Genomic DNA, 19095 nt, shown 5'->3' on the forward strand with positions numbered 1-19095 from the left:
TCTTGGTAGCAAACTTCAGCTGCACTACGTATACTTCTTGCTAGTGCAGTTAAGCAAGTGATCATTAGTGTGCTCATATGCTTTTTTCCCTACTATTTGACTTTATTTTTTTAGTTTTGTGTCAAATGTCTTTTCCACACCAGCTGTGATGCCTGCAACTGCTCTACATGACATGAGAAGTGGCCGGTTTCACAGAGATTTGGCCAAATCACAGCACAGAGAAATTCCAGTATGAAGAAATGGTATCTGAGTATTATATATAAAGTTTCAGGCTCTTGAGACTTGAGTTGGTATTTTAAATGAACTTAAGCTTCAGACTGAGTAGAAACACTAAGAACAACAAAAGCAAAAGTCAGGATTAAAAAACCCCAAACAACCACAAAACCCACACTCCTTAACAAAGCATGCACAAAGACCAGCTTCCTAATTGTTAATATTCTGAACTTACCTTCAAAGGCTTTGGCAGCATCTACCAAGTTTGACCAGTCCAGATCAGAGGCAGAATCAGGCAATGGCATAAGACCAGGGTCTGGCATGGGCTGCCGTCTTTGCTCCTGGATATCTGTGAGGGAGCTGTCTGAGGCAGAAAACTCTCCTACAGTGATGCAGAATAGATTATAAACTCCATTAAAAACACCCCAAAATTCCTTTCCTAATACTACTGCATACCCTATTTTTAACTTTACTGGCATAGCACTTTTGGAACCAAAATTCAGTGGAATGTTTGATAACTGCAGTTGACCAGATACAGCACATTACAAGCCAGTTTTCTAGCACCAGGACATTTGGTTCCTTTCTAATCTCTGCAGATGAGCACTTCAAAAGCCAATCTCTGCCTACCCCAGTGCTAGGGCTGGGGGCAATACTCTTCTACCCAATGATTCCTGCCTCTGCACAAGCTGAAGATACTTTAGAGGGCTCTGCAGCTTGCTGGGGCTTCTACGCTCCTTGGTACCTATTTGCTCCTGTAAAAATACAAAACTAGGGGTTTTGTTAAGATAGATGAGTAAATATGAGTATTTTTATCTCACTGTTTTCTCTATTAAAAAAAAAAGGATGTGCTCTGGAATATTTGAATTGAAAGAATTTTGAATAGCTGGAAGCCAACAAATACTTGTGGTATTAAATATCCAGCTAACTTAATTTCTTCTTTCAGCAAAAGGTAAAGGTGTGTATGGGAAGACAATTTGTGTGCCACTCAAGATAGCTGGTCTTTTTATCATGCAGGCTCCACATTTTATGGAAAACAGAACATCTTGGTTTGTTGACAAATGTAGAAAGGTTATGTTCTAGGAGAAGTTACCAGTTTGGCTTTCAAGAGAACATGACAGCGAAAGAAGGTTTTGTGGTTTTCTTTTTGGAAAATACAGGCACCTGAATGAAAAGAGATCAAGTGCTGCTTTCCACTTCTACTCAGATGGTATCATTAATCTTCTGACCCCAAGCCCTCAGAAGGCAAATCCACGAGCCAGTTACAAGCATAACCAAGTCTGCAAAGTTATTTTAGTGCATATAAAAAGCAGAAATTAAGTGAGCTCAGTTTCCTAACTCTTATGCAAGAAACGTTATACAGACACAACAGCTCATGAAAATGTCAGGTTAAACACTGAAAACTGATGCCTGGTGATCACAGACAGACGAAAAGAATTTAAAATAGACTTTTTTCATCAGTCTTCACTGTCAAATGCATCCTGTGTATCTAAATACAGACTGTGCTTAGTCCCAGTATAGTGAGTTGAATCTATTGATAGCCTTGCATCTTCCTCTTGAAACATACTAAAACATGAATAAATCAGAGCAGATATGTACTTCTTCAGAAAACATTGCAGAATCCTACACTGAGATCTAGCTCTATTTCTGGAAAACACATTTAGTTATGAGGTACAGTGGGAACCTGCGAAAATTCCCTTTCTCACCAACTGGGACATTCACATGCAGCAACACACAACCCGTGAGATAATCCTACTGAGACTTTTCAGTAAAGTAATGGAGGAAGGCTGAGTGTCTTCTTGACAGCAGTTTACCAAGTAACTTTTTTCTAGTTAGCTGTGTGACTAAAATAAGTAACTCAAGTCCTGTAAAACAGATAGGGTAAGGGAGTAAATTTAAAAACAGTTGGTGCAATGAAAGCTGTATCTGGTGTAGTTGTATATTCAAATGTCCACTAGTATCTATTCACCTTCATATCAATATTTTCCTAATCTTATTTTGTTCCCATAATCCCACACTAAAGGAACTGACACCTGAAGTTGTCACTGGAAGATAACCAGGCATACATTATTTGTCCGTTGTCCACATTGTCCAGGTGACTCTTGTAAGAAATAGTAAAAACTCGCAGCCAGTGAGGCAAATTTCTGTGCTTCCTCCACAAGGTAACTGCATGACCAGTCATGCAGTCCTACAACCACTAAAGTGAGGGAAAAAAATTAAATTCCTGTCTTATTTTATATTTTCAGTCATGTGACTTGACTCTCTTCATTTCAGCAAAATCAAGATGGAACTACTAATTGCTGTAACAAACATTTTTCCTGAACATAACTGACAAAGGATTCCTATGGAAGTTGAAAAATGGGAAATTCACTTACCATGTAGTGATTTCATTCCCAAAGTATATGATGGTCTCCGTAATGGCAATGATTTTGGGAGAGAAGGGTATGTGCTGGTGAACAGTACATCATTTGGCATGGCTTGGTCCAAGAGTGAGGCCCGCGAGGTGAAGAAGTGGTCCCTTTGACCACTGTAAATACTCTCATCTGACAAAGTCCTTTGCAAGGCACGCCTTGTGGTAGGAGTGCTGGGAAAGGGAGACTGACAGGACAGAGTGTGTGACTATACATTCATAAAAACAAATAAAAAGAAATGAGAAAAAAAAATCAATAAAGAAACTTTTGAAGTCTGTTTTGAAATAATTGTTAATTTATTTTTTTTAATAAGAAAGCAAGTGTTAACATAGTATTTTTTCAGAGTGGATACGAAAAAGAACTAAAAGAATTGGCTTTGAAGGAGATTAAAACTAGGTAACACCTAGTTTTCACCCTATCTCACATTTTACCTTTTAAACACCCCTCAAACTTCTGAAGTGGAAATCTCAGGCAGCCCTTGTGGACTCCAAGCTGATGTGTAGCAGAGAAATGGTTACAGAAACAGGCTCAGTGCTGCATAAACCAGAGTTCTCCTGCTGTCCTGGGGAGGCTGCCTGCCTGCAGGCAGAGTACCAGCAAATGCCAACTAATTACAAGTCTCATATTACTGAACAATTAGCAACACCCATCACCACCGTGGTTCTTCATAACTATTTAAATCAAAATTAAGTAAACAGTCCCATGAATAAGAGAACTTGTGCCTTACCCCATCATCCCAGCTTCCTCCATGCTCCACACAGGAGAAAGCAATGCTGTGGTTAGCCTGGAGTTAGGCACTCTCAGGCCTGTGCCAGTGAGCTGCTATCATAACCATTCCCACCAGCAGAGACTGATTTTCATGAAACCTGTAGCAATGTAACTATCTCTAAGACTTAACATTTCTTTACGTTTTGGTTGAAATTTGGTCTGAAGGCTTTCATGGAGAAATGGCAAACAGAAATGAAGACCTCACCACGCTCATTTGCTCTGTAAGTAAGTTTAAACAAAAAAAGGACATAATAGGACTTCCAAAAAGAGTGATTAAACATAGAGTTGCTCTCTGCACATAAAAATAGTCCTCTCTTCTCAGAAAGACAAAAAAAAATGCAGACAGTATTCTATTCCTGTGATCAAAATCCCACACTACAAGGTGGGAGAAGAGCATGGAAGAAGGTCTATTGGCAGATGGTTTTCCCATGTACAGTACCAAACACCCCATTCCCCACCTGTACAAATTTTAGTATGAGAAGATTGCTATGCGTTTTGGTTTTATGATCAAGGATCATCAGTTACTTCCAAAACCCTGCTATCATCAAAAGACAAGGAAAGAAGCCAAGCCACGTGCCAATTTTCTATTATGTCAAATTCACCCCTCTGTGTTGCCTCCCTCAGGACATACCTGTCACAGTATGAACCTTGCCTAGAGAAATTACAGCTTCTGGTACACAGATGGGTACATAGTTGTCACTATGTCACATGGAGGATCAAACTGCTTACCCCCCACCCCCGCAAATTAAAAGCTCAGTCAGCAGGTTCATGTTATGACCTGAAGTGGTAAAGGGGAAGGAAAAGAAAGAGCTGCTAAGTCAAGAAGCATTTACTTGAGGGTGGCATAGTTTACTTAGCATTAAAGAATTAGGAGCTGGAAACACAGTTAATATCTGACGTTGAGATTAAAAGGCTGCATAGATATTTACACCTGATGGACTCAGAACATAGGCAATATGAGTAGGAGTTGTCTTCTGGTACCAGAGTAGGGGAAAGAGAAAAAGAAGGGTGACTTGTCTGAGAAGATACAATGTCTAAGTGGTAGGTAATGACATAAGGAATGTTGAAGAGATAATACAAGACAAATAAAACCACAGACTAGAACAAATTCTACTAGCAAATGAAGCCTTTGTCAGACAACAGACAGAAAAGAGGAGGATTTTTGGTGCAGTGAACTAATGCAGGCCATTATCATTCTTTATCTTTTTTTTTTTTCCTTTTAAAGTGTCAAAAAATTTCATGCTGTAAGAGCAACTCTTTCGGCAAGGTAAAATATAAGTCATACAGTGGGCAGAAATAACAGTTACTTTTAAAATGGAAAAGATGCAATTTGATAGTGATAGAATGTTTGTAACTTGCTGAAATGTATCAGAAGTGCAACCTAGGTTAACATACTTGTTACAGTCACCAGGAAATAAAGATCAGGGTAAGAACTGGTTCACTAATCCCAAAGTAAAAAAAACAAGAAACTTGGGAAGATACTTTTCATAATCTTCAGGTCACCTCTAAAAACAGAATAGAATTTCAGGGAATGAGAACAATCCTCTTGCTTAAAACAACCAACAGGAGATGTTCACATCACCCATTTCCCAGTCCCCTCAGAGCTACTACAAACCTAAGAAAAAGGTATCTTGCCAGTGACAATGTTTTTTTCCTCCAGCTTCAAAGGCAACATCTGAAATAATCTGTGTATGGAACCTAGCACTTATAAGTTTTAATAAGCTACATTGGGTTTTTACTAGCAAAAAAAGAAGTCGCAGCTCTCTGTTCTGCATGGTTGCTGTGGAAACAATTTGGGCTCTGGATGATGAGCATGAGCTGTTAAGCACTGGCTGTACATGGAGACTAGAAACCAAGACATCTCTTCCAAATTATGGATTCTAAAAATTAATATATGCACTTGTGTTATAAAATACATTTTGAAACACACCAAGAAATGTTTCTAACTATTCTGTATAAATATATGCTTAAGTTTAGGGATCACTTTTGATAACAGGATTAGAGAGGCATAAAAGTGTGCTTTTATGGAGTAAAAGTAAGGAGTTTCAATACTGTAAGTCACTGTCTGGTGATGCAATAAGAGAAGAAAAATTCAAATATATAAGACAACACTACAGGATTTTCCATGACCAAGAAGTCCTAAATGTTCTTTGTAATTTGGCATACTAATCTCTTTAAATTTGCACACAAAACTAATAATATTGCAAAGACTGTAATAACAAAACAGTTCCCAAATGTATTTCCCTACTAGCCTGTTACAAACAGATTATTTTCTGTCCATGATGAAAATTCAGGGAATGCTTTGCATTTTATTTTCTTGTTGTGAGTGAGAATAGAAAAGATCCTCTCTCTCTCTTTAGCATACCTTAAAACTCTTCTGTGATTCAGGTGTTGGGCTATCAAGATCTATCAGTTTCTTCAGCTCTTCTTCAACAGTGGACTTGGATGTTCGTTTGGGTGATGCTCGCAGATCTCTCGCCGAAGCGCGCAGCCGAGGGTGGGCCATTTCATTGCCATCGCTCTGGTGACGCCTGAAATGAAACGGAACAGACACAGTCAGGTCTCAAAGCCCTGAGGCAGGAGGCATGAATGAAACAAGAATTACAGAACACTCAACTTTTTAAAAGAAAAAAAATTAAGTAAGGGGCATAGAGGATGGAAGAAGTTTCACTACTTCAGTGAAGACTCATCTTAATGGATACCTGTTGAAGCAATAAGCTTGTTTAAAAACAAACTAGCAATGCAATCAAATAATTCAAAGGTTACTGTAATTAATTCTCCCTTGCATTAAAATAATGTGCATTCCATACAAAACTAAAAAAAAAAAAAAAGTCTTCAGTGAGCCCAAAAGCACAAATCACCAAGTTTCTTTAATATTTTCCTTTTTTAAATTTTTCTTTTTATAATGTGGTTATCACAAAGTTTCACCATTTTATTTTGACAGCTAGTTATTGGTATCATCTAGGGATACTGTGCCTCACTCAATAACAGCCAAGAAAGGTTGAATAAATTACTTTGAAATGGGCTTTCTGAACCACTTGCTAAGTCATACTTGACTTAACAGTATTTTCTCTAGAAAGTTACTTCTCAATTTCTCTTCCAAAAGAGATACTTGCATATTGTAATGCAATGATATCTTAGCTTGCTTTAAGCTTTAAGCCAGTTAGACTGGATACAGGCAGCAATCTTAACAAGGCAACGTGGAGTGCCACAGAGCTAATGCACAGCATGTACCGTACTACTACATGGATGAGAGGCTTAAGTAAAACTCAGGCTCTATGATAAGAAGATTTTTAATATTTGCTCAAACAGCATTTTGAGTCACCTTTAAGAAGTCCCAAGGAAAGATAAGCTTTAATAGGACTGAAATCCATAGAGGTTTCTAGAAATAATAACAAAAAACTTCTACAAGTTAACAGGGAACAAGATTAGCAAACTATTAAATATTTAAACCTAACTGCAGACCTCTAGATTAAATATTAAGTTCTACAGAAGACGAAGGATTGTATTAAATAGTCCTGAGCTCTTCTACATAGAAAACTGTCAAAGATCAAAATGCTTCTTTATAATTAAATAATCAAACAAGAACAAAAAAAAAACAGTCTTACTTTCTTGAATCCATAAACCCCACTGAGTTTATTGTCCCTTCTGGCTTTTTCCATCCGATCAGATATTTGCTTGTAGCACCCTGGCGAGGATAGAAAGTCCTGGGACCAGACGAGGAGGAAGAGGAGGAGGAGAAAGAAGGTGCAAGCTGGGGAGAAGTGGCAGAATGAAGCTCTTCTTTAGGTGAGCTTCTGGTACTGGTAAAGACAACAGGGCTGGCAGAGTGTCGTGAGCTCATGGTACTAGGAAAAGAACATAATAAAGACAAAAATTGCCTGAAATGTGTATATATGTGCCTTATTTAACTGTTTTTAAAGCAGAACTCTAGGTACGAGACGTTATTCTTATCAATAGTGGCTAGAGTAGCAAAACCAGTTTGCTCTTCTTGAGGGCTTTCCACCAATGCATCACTAAACATGTCACATAGTAATGGAACAATTTTGCAAGCAACCACTAAGGATACAATATACCACCCTCCCCTCATCTTCCTTCACAAAATGGGAAATCTAGGGTTCATTGTCATTAGGCAGCTTAAAAGTAATACATGACACTGTAGTTGAATTAGCAAAAAAGAACCTAAGTCCAACTTCTTGCTGGAATTCCTGGCTGTAAAAGAAAACATATTTTGAAGGAACTTAAGCAACAGGAAATGTCTCTTTAGGACCTCACAACAAACAAAAGAAGAACCCATGCAGCTTTCAAAAGAGGGTTTCTTGGATTTTGCCTGACAAGCAGTTATTTACCATAGTAAAAAACCCAAACAAACAAACCCAAACAAAAACCCAAAACATCAAAACCCCAAAAAACCCTTAAATTGAGAAGTCAGAGCAGGTTTTTAACATATATCACAATTTGTCAAGATAGAAAATGGAGCTGTGATGACCAACTGCAACTTATTGCTGGAAGAAGGAGAGGGTCTTTATTTAGATGGGAGACACCCTTTAGTTATGCTGATATTCAAATCCGATGCAACTTGCATCATACCAGGAGTGCTAGGTCTTAAGACAACATTTACTATAACAACCTTAAAAGGTCAGATATTTATCAGCACAGTTACAGGAAACCTTTGTGTACAGCCTGAGTACGGAAACAGCATTATATATTTGAAGACCAGTTTTCTATCAGCTCTCTACACAACTTAGCCACATTTTCATCCCTGTATCCAACACTGCAGTGAAGGAACTTGAAACAGATGGCCCCATGGTAAAGAACAGTTTCTGACTGAGAAGTAAAAATTAGCTGGAATGCTGAATAAAGTCACTGAATAATCTCTTCTTTCTTAGCTTAACAGAAAATTCTTCGCCAATTTTTTTATAACTTGATAGAACAATGCATTTTCACATCTCTTTCTCTTACTGAAACAGAAAAAAGGAATTTAACGTTAAATTTCTTTTGCCACCTGGGAAAACAATATCACCTACATTTAGTCTTAGGGAGCCAGTTATCTAATCTATGCCACTTGTCTGGCTCCTGCTGTAGTCAATGAAGAATATCCTTAGCAGGTGATTGTCCTTGTCTCAAACTAGGTGTCTCAGATATGAAGGGAGAATTAATGCTTTGGAGTTTCTCCTTTCTCTTCATTGACAACAGATGGAGTCTAAAGAATCACCTTCAAATATACTTCATTTTCATATGGCCCAAGTTAAGCACCATGATTCCCAGCAGTGAAATGCTGTGGATTTAATGAAGAGCCTGGACTGTAGTCTTCCAACCTCAAGCAACACTGTCTGCTGCAGCCCACGCCGTGCCGTCCCTCACATCAGGGGCAACATGTACTGCTCCATATGTATGCAAATCAAATTACAAAAATGCAGATTTTGTATTAGAGAATTATATTTCTTCCTTCCCTTCATCTGTACATTTGAAAAGCCTATACACAAGATGACAGATTGAGAAAATACAGGAAGATATTTTCCTGTATATATGGTGCTGCACACCGCAACCTTCGTATTTGTAACAGATACAAGTAAACATAATTTATAGCAAGAAAGCAGAGAAAAAAATTAAGAGCTAGGGGAAGAGGCAGTAAATTTTTCTTCATTCCCCCTTTCTCTCTCTCAATACCGAAAGAAAACTCCTACACATGCTGAGCAAACAAGCCCATCTGTGAGGCATCACTACCACAAAATTTACCACCAGGATTTGGGGAAGATGCACAACCTTAAAGAAAATGTATGGGGCAATTTTTTTTCCTCGTTTTTACTCCCTTCTAAATACACTCAAGAAGTGGAAAATCTTTTGCTTCAGTGTAGGGTAAAAGTTCAGTTCACATTTCAGAATTCTTTAATCCATCAGGTATTGCTCAAGGAAGTGCTAGTTGTGAGAAACCATTTCTTAACAAAAAAACAATAACAACAACTAGATAGGCTAGTAGTGTTGATCCTTAATATTACTAGGCAAAGACAGTAAAAACTGATGTTCATTATGCTCGATATAAAATTTATATAAGATGCATATGTATATGTCATAAAATAATATCTTATTATATAACATATTGTAGATATACATAGTGTATTTTAAGTATTATTACTTTAATATTTATTAAAGAATGTATCATATACTAGATGCTAAGAGTGGCCTGGCAATTGGAAGTAAAATTAGCATACAGTTTTAAATACAGTTTTCTTTCAAGTGCATTGCATATTTTGAGCTGTGGTTTTTACAGTATAGTATTTTTGGTAGAATATTGTGCTTCAGGAACTATACAAAGAACTGTGGATATGACTAAAGTTTTTAACCCTACAAGTAAACACAGGCAGGCCAGTAGGGTACTGATAGGTAAAAAGACACACTTGTTAACGGAGAGAATATTTGGAGAGCAAAAGGCTTTGGATAAACTCTACAAAAACTAAATAGGAGTTGGAGCACTATGGTAGTGATGGGAAGTTATTAGAATATGTGACACCAGGAAGCAAGCAGAGAATTAATAGACACCTGGACCAGCTTAGTTACATCTAGAAGAGATTCAGTCCTCATTTTCAGAACAGAGAGATAGTCACTATTGGTCCCCTACCTCCCACCTCTATTATTGAGACATCAATAATTGAATTATGAAAAAATTCAAATACTAAATGGTGAACTGCAAAAATTGCAGATGAGCCATTCATAAAAGTATACCAGAACCATTAAATAATATTTTAAGTATCTTAAAATTATTAGAAGTAATGAAAAATGTACCTATTACAAATAGCCAAAATTATCCATTTAGTTTTTGTAAGAGGATCATAAGAAACTGTATACTTTGGGTAGAAATAAAAGTTTGATTTTATTTTTTTTGTAAGGAACTCATGCCATCAGCACATATGGCTTCATTTAATGACATTCAGCTATAATGATTCTGTGTAATTACTGGCCTACATAATGCAGTTCTCCTGGGATGCTATGAGAAATCTGCACAATCATCAGGAAGGACTTTGGAATGGGGGTGGAAAAGAAAAATAAAACCCAGCCAGAAGCTCTGCTGTAGAAGTTAATCACTATAATTTACATTTTGCCACCACTACCCAGGTACAAGTTCTTTTATGCACCATCAAATGATCTGAACACTAATTATCGCTCGTCTTCTACAGACACAAACACTCTAATTTGTAGTTATTTTCTTTTGTCACAGAGTTCTTTTTAGGGCCAAATTCCTTTTCTTCTTGCTCAGAAACTCAATTCTAAAGATGTAACAGACATTCTGGCATCCACAGGTAAAAGGTAAAAAAGTGAGAAGCAGCAAAGGATAGCAATTTAGAAATTGATAAATACACTAATTAAGCTGTTCATTTCTCATGAAAAGTAGCCCGTTCAGAATCTTTCTTTAGTCCCCCCTTCTTCACCTCCTTGAAGCAGGAAGTTGTGGTTACCTTTTGGAAGTACCAGTTTCACCAGACTCCCGCTCCAAGCTGATGTGTCTCCATAGAGAGAACTATGGGACAGTGGGGAGCAAACAGCTGGACCTGGGGTTTCCTCAGGTCAGCACTGTTATTCAGTGTGCAACCACCAACTGAGGGTGCCACAAGAAACAAAAGAAAAGCTTTTTAGCCCAGACTGTGCCTTTGCTTTATTGTGAGGCATCAAACACATGCTCTAGTCTTCAAAAATAAGCAATAATAAAGAAGGAACATGAGTCAGTCTGTTTTTAATCCAACACAACAAACGATGTGGGTCCAAGAACTGCAGTATTTCTGAAGTATTATGCCCCATGTGTTCTACAAACTGCTACTACTCCTTTTTGTAAAGAGCTGCATTATTAACATCCGAGTTTAAATGGAACTTGGCAAAAAGAAACCTCAACTGTTATCTCCAGCATAAAGCCTGGGGAACTTTTATCTGGAAATTTCAGTAACAGCCCCAAAAATACAGGGAGAGAATAATTTCAATATCATCAGAGAAACATCACGTGTATTAATCCAAACTAACCAGAGAAAATACCATGTTTGGAGACACAATGTTATAATATTATAAATAATGAGAAAACAACCTAGACTTATGTTTGCAAAGTTCAAAGAAGAAACCAGAACCTCAGATGTACAAAGATGCCATTCCCATTAGGCACAGCTTTACAACAGAACTTCCAAGAGTCACATAAATTTTCCAGGATTCTTAAAGTCGATTCTGAAAAAATCCTTCCAAATGAAAATGCTAGTGACAATTTTATCACAAGTGGCATATAAGAATCTCACATTTCATGCTACTGCTAGTTACATTCAGACAAGTACTGCAAGGGCATATGGTAAATTCTACTGAATGTTAGAAAATGAACATAAGCATAAGCATGCTTATCTTAAAATAAAAGGTAGATAACCACCATACAGATTTTTATCTTCAAGAAAGGGGCACATGCTAACATGTCCAAAATCTAAGTAAATCCTTCTGCACAGTGTTTTCTACAGACTTCCTCAAGTCCTTCATGCATGCAATAGCTACTGAAAACACCAGTCTCAAACACCTGGGTGGGATTTATACCAACTGAGTACGAGCTCTGGTGCCAAAAATGACCAATGAAGAGAGGCACAAAACCAGACCGGGACGGGCATTAATAGATTTCTTAGTCAGAACTACCATGACAAAGTACTTGGAGACCATTATAGTCTCTATGACAACCCCTTATTTGGAGCTACTGTATGAGGAGCTATTGAACTGTCTGATAAACATCTAGTCTTGCACAAACAGTAGCTTTGTTCAAAACAATTAGCAAAAATTGCTTCCAGTCTGTAGGTATTTTAGCTTCAAACTCAAAACAGAGATGCCTTAAGAATAAAAATGCAACAGTCAGGCTCCACAAGGCCAACAAATTACTATAATCATGCATCCTCCCTGAAAGACCTATGCTTTTTCTCTGTTGCTAGTATGACAGAGCAGGAGTATTTTTCAAAAAGCACACTGAATACTTCTTGGAAAATGGGTTAAGAAAATGGTCTAAAACATTTTCTGCCTCTACCAGTGCTGATTAACTTGTAAAGTGGGTATCTTCTACCTGAGGCGTTCAAGTATATTATACACAAACTTGATATTGCTGATTTTACAAGTGGCAAAACTGAGGAAGAGAGGGAAGGTGACTGTAATGTGTCATACCCACAAGCTTGCAGCAGAATGAGATTAAGATCTACATGCTAGCACTCCCAAGCAACTTGCTCTCAGTATTGATCATACTGACTGCATTTCTAAACAAAAAGACTGGGGGGAAAAAATGCAAAACATCTGAAATGGGTACTTGCAAGACTAAAAAAGAATCTCATATTAAACTGTTCATTAAAAAAATGGACTGATCTCCTTTCTGATCCAATAGGAACTGCAGTTGTTGCAAGATATTCCCTATGAACAGAACACATCAGCCATGTCTGTCTTAGTAGTTTAGGAGCAGCAGTTTAGTATGGAATATGCTCTCAAAGACTTTTAGTATTACAAGCAGTAGCAGATGCAAAGACTAAAGGTGGTCTTAATTTTCAAGCATTCTGCACAGAGATCTTTGCACTGGTGAACATAGTTAGAAACCTTTCTCTTCAACATCAATCACACGAGAGGTGAAAATTACCTTGTATGTGAGACAGCATCACTGAGACTGTAAGCACTATTCTCCCTTGTTAGAGGATTGGAAGCTGGTTGACTCTTGCTGTGAATATCCAGGCTCAGTGAAGATTCAGTTTTCCGGTCCATGTGGCTGTCCTTTTCTAATGTCCTATCTGCAATGGAGACGACTTCACTGGAGCTGTGCCACAGTGGTGCCACCTTCTCCTTCGTGAGCCCTGTACGGGGAGATGTCGCTGCTCCCAGGGAGGCAGTGCTGCCATGGCTAGGTCCGTAGGAAGTGGTATCTATGCCACTGTCAGCTGAAGTCCCTTGAAGGTAGTTGTAGCTGTTCAGCTCTGATTCGGTGCGCTCTCCATTGTCATACCATTTCTCATCACTGTGAGCACTGGAGGCATTGCTGGAGAGAGTATTGCTGCTGGAATGGCTGGAGTAGTGGCTGTCAGACTATAGAAGAAACAATAATCCAAAAAAAACCACATTTGTAGGTTTATTTCAGAATTACAGCAATGGAGAGGTGGAAATAAAGAGTTATAAAAGTCACCACTGTACAATACTAGCTCTTCTACCCTGAGGTATGGGATAAGTACATTGAGGAGACTAATAAACTCTAAAAATTTAATTCCAACACAATGCATGTGCTCTGTTACGGGTGCACATACAAAACTTTTCATATGGATTTGGAAGTCATGTCTTAACTATTCAGGAAAAGCCAGAGTTATTTGTATTTTGTCCCAAAATACTTTACACTGGTTCCTTCCAAGCACAGTTCTGCTCAGCCCAGTCCAATGAAATTGGCTGAGCTATGTAGACTTTGACTTGATTTATAACTATGGCAATTAAAAATATTCTAATTTTAAGACTGTAATGTTTTAGAACATAAAACATAACCGATCCACAGAAAGTGTCTGTTATTTTAATAATCCAATTGCCTATCAAAAGGTCAAAGAAGATCATAACCACTGCTCTTCCTCCCCTCTCCAATAGGTTGTATTTCCTCCTCAGCAGGAGTGTCCTTTGCAAATGACCACTGAAACACCATTTAACGAATTTGGAATTGTTTTCCAGAAAGCAGAATTGCATGAAAGGAAGCTTTAATGTAAAGCTTTTAAATTATTAATCAGGGCATGCCAGTGTCTGGTTGGTTTGTATGTCCTGTTCTTGGTTACAGCTCACTATTACAGAGAAATTGAATGCCCTCAATTTCATAGTGGGCATTGGTGGAATATCCCATTTTGGGAAGAATTTCTTGCCATACACTTGTTACTTAGCAGCTCATCTACCACTGGAGTATTTATATCCATCTGAAGTTCAAAGAATTTATCTAAGTTCTGATCATCTACAGAATCAGAACTGAAGCAGGAAGCAATCGACTTGTTTGATCACCAGATAGCCTAGGAATAAGGGAATGGATGGAAAGGAGACCTAGAACTTTCCTATTTGTCTACCCCTAGAGTTTTACTGAACAGACATGGGCAGAGATCCCAAACAAATATAAAAAAATAGATACTGTTTCTGTTTTCACCTGAAAAGAGGGGAAATAGAGAATGTATGCATACTGAGAGATAGAAATCATCAGCATCCATGTCTTTTATTATACTAAAGCAAGAATTGACAGAAAAACAGGAGGAATATGAAGCTGATCTGGACTCCTATTTGTCTCCAATTAAAGTCACTGCTCTTCATTAGGAAATGCATCACTCCCCAATCCATCTGTCCATATAATAAAGATTTACTTTAACAATGACTAAACAAGAAGAATGCAAGCATTAATAATTCCAGTGTTGCACTTTGCACTCAAGCTAACGAGTTATGTATTACATTATTTTGCTGTCAAATACATCTCATGGAAAACAGGTCAATCTAAATTCAAAAACTACTCTGTACTTCTAAGAATATGAAGACAGGTGCGTTGTTGTTTGGGTTTTTTTGATGTTTTCTATTTTAAATAATAAATAGGTGTTGTTATGAATTAATAACCTAAAAGCAACACTGCCAATTGTATTGAAAGAATAACGCTGGTAAGCAGAAGCAAATTAAAGACCAGGAACCAATTAAAGACTTTCTCACATCTAAATAAATGCAACTAATACTTTTAGTATCATCATGCAACACAACTCTGTATTTTAGCCTGTTGTATATATAAATAAAAAAAAAGTGATACAGGTTATTGGGTAAAAGTTTAAAGAGTGGGTTTTTTTATTCCAGTGACTTTAACAATTTTCAAGACATTTTAAATTTATGAACATTACTGCATTTATCTCTGTATGTAAATCTCTCTGTATGTAAATTGGGAAGTGATAGTCTCCATAAATGTGTGAATATCTAACTCTGTGGAGACAGAAGGACAGAATTTACCTTTAGATCCTGAACACTAATAGAACAAGAAAGATTTTTTTTGAGCAGGATTCCAAGTAGACCTTTTGGACAGACTTCCAACAGTGTGGAAGGAATTAATTTCCTTATGGAAAGAAATTAATGGTTACACTATGTGATGAAAATGGAGAAAATACAAAAGCAAAAGCAAGATCATTATTTTGTCTTGAAAAAGCAGCTTTCTGGGCATTGTATTATAAGATATATTAGTAAACTTTAAGTCTTATGTATGAGGCCTAGGAATAGCTTTGAAAATTTCCACAAATCCTTTACTTATCACAAGGTAACAGACTAGCAGTTGCTGTTCAACTGGCAGCAAAACTTTATTAACTAATAAATATTTCAATGTGCTGTGCTGTAGGATTTAGAAAACAACAGGCCTGCTCTACTGCTTTCTCCAGGTTTTAGTAGAGAGTGGGATTTTTTCCCTTCCTTTTTTAGCTGACACTCTAAACATAACTTTGCACTACACTTTTGGTATCAAGAGCTTGTGGAGCAAAACCATAATATCAAATAATTCCTTTTTCAGGATGACTTACATGACCCTGCTTATTTGGAGACAAGTGTACCACAGGATCCTGTCTCATCAGTCTTCCACTGGGGCTTTCTCTGAAGGACGGCAGTACTTTTGATACTGCTGGGAGATGGCATGTTGGTTCTGCAATATAGCACACAATGACATACTGAAGAGCATATGCAGTGTAACAGGCTAAAAAGATGTGTAACCTCATTTTACACAGCAATTTTTCCAATACTACCACTAGCCAAAAACTAATACATAGTGTGACAAAACACAGGTGAGGAAGTGAGGGCCCATTCCTGCCTGGCGTAAATCACTAAGACTTCATGAAAAAGGAAGCCTGACTTTTGTTAGACCAACCTGAATGGTTTCATGTCCCTTTTGTCAAACAGCACTATATCAGAGCATTAAAAGAGTGGAATATTCATTTTCACAGTGTACTGACATTGTATCACTATAGGCATGATGCCCACTAGCGAGAGATTAAAAAGACTGAAGATCCACGTTTCCTAAAATGGCATTCTACGCAAGGCAGGACACTAGCAAAAGTCTACAGTGATCACTTGAATGAACACATTTTTTCCAGTACAATTACTACACATATTTCTTATCAAAGTTACGGTAAGTTAAATAAAAATTTTCTAATTGAAGAGATAGCAAAAAATCTGTCGAAATCATAGTATTCTCTTAAACATTGCTGCGAATGTGGGAACTGCATAAGTGTACAAAAGGAATACTTATTAAACTAAGCCTGACAGAAGTGGATGGAATTCAAATCATTCATCTTACGTGTATGCTCACAGGAGTGCATTTTGGCAATTAAATTTACTCTTTTCCCAGGAGATAAATATGGAAGTCTTGAGGGTGCTCAGATACAGCCTGTTAGGTAGGTAATTGCCTCCTCAGAGCCCAAGGTCAGTAATTTAAAAGAATGTGTCTCAGCTGTAAGTTTTTACATATGTTTTTACATATATTCTGCACTTGAAAAAAATGCTCCTTTTAATTAGAGTATGTGCTTACAAACATCAAATACTTATCAATACCCATGGTAAACAGCAGTGCTTTCCTCAACACAGCAACAGTTTGTTCATCTTAATCTGCAGCATTACTATCTTTTTAAAAACAAATGAAAGTTGTGGGGTTTTAAAAGAATAATAATGATGATAGCAATAATATTATCATCAAATTTGATTGCCCTGGACAAGTGGTAGCAAGCAGTGTCAGCAAATCAAGAACAAAGGTGTTCCGTAGCTAAGGATGGGCCAGGAAGGAGTGAGTGTGTGGATTCACTACACCTAATGCCTTATTTACCTTGAGACAGATTATCCCAAATGGAAAAGTGCTTATCTGTCATAGAACCAAACTTTCACCTAGATTCACCAGATTGGCAATAAAGTCTCCAGTCAGAGATGCAGCTTCCAACTGCGACTCTATGAATGCAGGACAATACACAAGAGATAAAATACAGGGATTATATGTCAGTATGCATTTCCCAGCTTTTGCCAAATGCCGGAGCCATCTCTTCTACCACACAATTTTTCCTAGTTTTTTTGGCTTTATTTATTTTGCTAATATGTTGACACCTGATACTGTAGAACAGAACTTGTTGGCAGCTCCACTCAGTGCCAGCACCAATACTCAACTATTGGTCTGCAAAAGTAAAGCTGAGCAAAAGATCAGTGTTACATGTGTCGTTACCATCACTCCATATCAAAACATATGTGATTAAAAATTGTTCTGTCAAAATGAGAACTGTGCATCAGTATAATCACAGTTTTGCAGTGAGAAGTATGGGGGGGAGTTGTGAGGGAGGTACTGACAGATGGCTTCAGTAACAAGGCACAAGCTTACTGAGGTTGTGAAGGTATGTGAACTAAGTACATCTTCAGAACTTGAGGCTGGCATACGCCTTAAACTCCTGATCTCACTGAAGCTTATTCTGTGTTGAACACTAGTCCATTTATATATTGATGCAGTAAAATGACCTATATGTGCAATAGAAAAAGTATGGAATTGGTTAATCTATGGTAAAAAAAGTTAGAAAAAAACCCAATCTAGCAACCTTGGCCACAGTCATCATGTTGGATCAATGCTTTCTGTAGACAGGACATTTTCATCAGTGTTAATCTTACCAGTACCCATTTAAGTCAAGCCATAGCTGTAGCAAAAGGTCTATGTGCAAAAACTTCAAATGAAGGCCTAACAATATAAATTCTTAGTACCTATCTGTTTTATGTTGTTAATGTGTTTCCTAAGCTGACAGCTTAATTGCCATGTGCACTGAAAATGTATACACTGGTGGAAGGCGATTACCTAGCTATAGATTGACTTCACTATTTAAACCTTAATTGCATTTTTTCCATTTTGTACATGGTATTTTTATAGCTTCAATGATCAAACAGTCAATTTACATTTATATATTTGAAAAGGAACATCACAAGCGTTTTAGACAAACTAAGCAAAAAATTAAACTAAGCCAAGCTACTCAGGAGAGTGGGGAAGGTCAAACAAGTCCTCAACAGCAAGACAAATTAACAAGTGTGTCTACCCAACTGCTTCTAAAAAGACAGTGTGTTTCAGGGTAAGAGCATTAAGGTAGATTTAGTCCCACAATGAAATGAAGAAATGAAATCATTTCTTCCTCAGGTGATACTTACAGGTCTCAAGGAAGCAGACTGCGGAAGCTTAAGTATGTGCTCCAGACCTAATTATTCATCCTGATGAACAAGGTTAACTTTCAAAGACACCGAAAACACAGTGCTTAAGAGGGTGCTCTCTCTGCATGGAGAGGTATTACCAAGGTCACCTTGCAGTTAGCACCACTTGCTCATTGTAAAGAATTCATTACCTACCTATCTGGTCAGTGATACTATCCTCACTTCTTTGCCAGCTGGGTGTGGATTTGCCGCTACCGCCCGTATCTGACTGTGTGTTCTGCCTGTCAATGGAAGCAGGGGATCTACGGCTAATTCCAAACCTGTTTTCCCCAAAAAACAAAGCAGATAATGATTTTAAATATACATAAATCTCACATAAGGGGGGAAAAAAGCACTTTTAAGCCAGTGTCAAACAACAGACCAATACACAGCACAAATGCTTAAGGGATTTATAATGTTTTACCATTTAATTTTTCTGGTAGCTCTCTGGACCCATTTAGCACTTTTAATGCATAAGATTACAGTATACATTAGT

At 37.5% G+C, this 19095-nt stretch overlaps 1 protein-coding gene across 2 annotated transcripts in view; it reads right to left on the reverse strand.

The window, feature by feature from the left end:
- The window catches only part of SIPA1L1 (signal induced proliferation associated 1 like 1), a 213072-nt gene that overhangs the window by 5501 nt on the left and 188476 nt on the right, over positions 1-19095 (reverse strand). For both annotated transcript variants that reach the window (XM_029964125.1, XM_018082653.1), the window contains exons 14-20: positions 18756-18880; positions 15923-16041; positions 13015-13454; positions 6998-7237; positions 5755-5920; positions 2586-2829; positions 449-595 (exon numbers count right to left, since the gene is read on the reverse strand). In XM_029964125.1, the coding sequence (XP_029819985.1) occupies positions 449-595; positions 2586-2829; positions 5755-5920; positions 6998-7237; positions 13015-13454; positions 15923-16041; positions 18756-18880 (1481 nt within the window). The remainder of the gene's footprint in view (positions 1-448; positions 596-2585; positions 2830-5754; positions 5921-6997; positions 7238-13014; positions 13455-15922; positions 16042-18755; positions 18881-19095) is intronic.

The sequence above is a fragment of the Manacus vitellinus genome, unplaced genomic scaffold, assembly GCF_001715985.3.
Source record: "Manacus vitellinus isolate BGI_N305 unplaced genomic scaffold, ASM171598v3 scaffold_6_pilon, whole genome shotgun sequence".
NCBI lineage: Eukaryota > Metazoa > Chordata > Aves > Passeriformes > Pipridae > Manacus > Manacus vitellinus.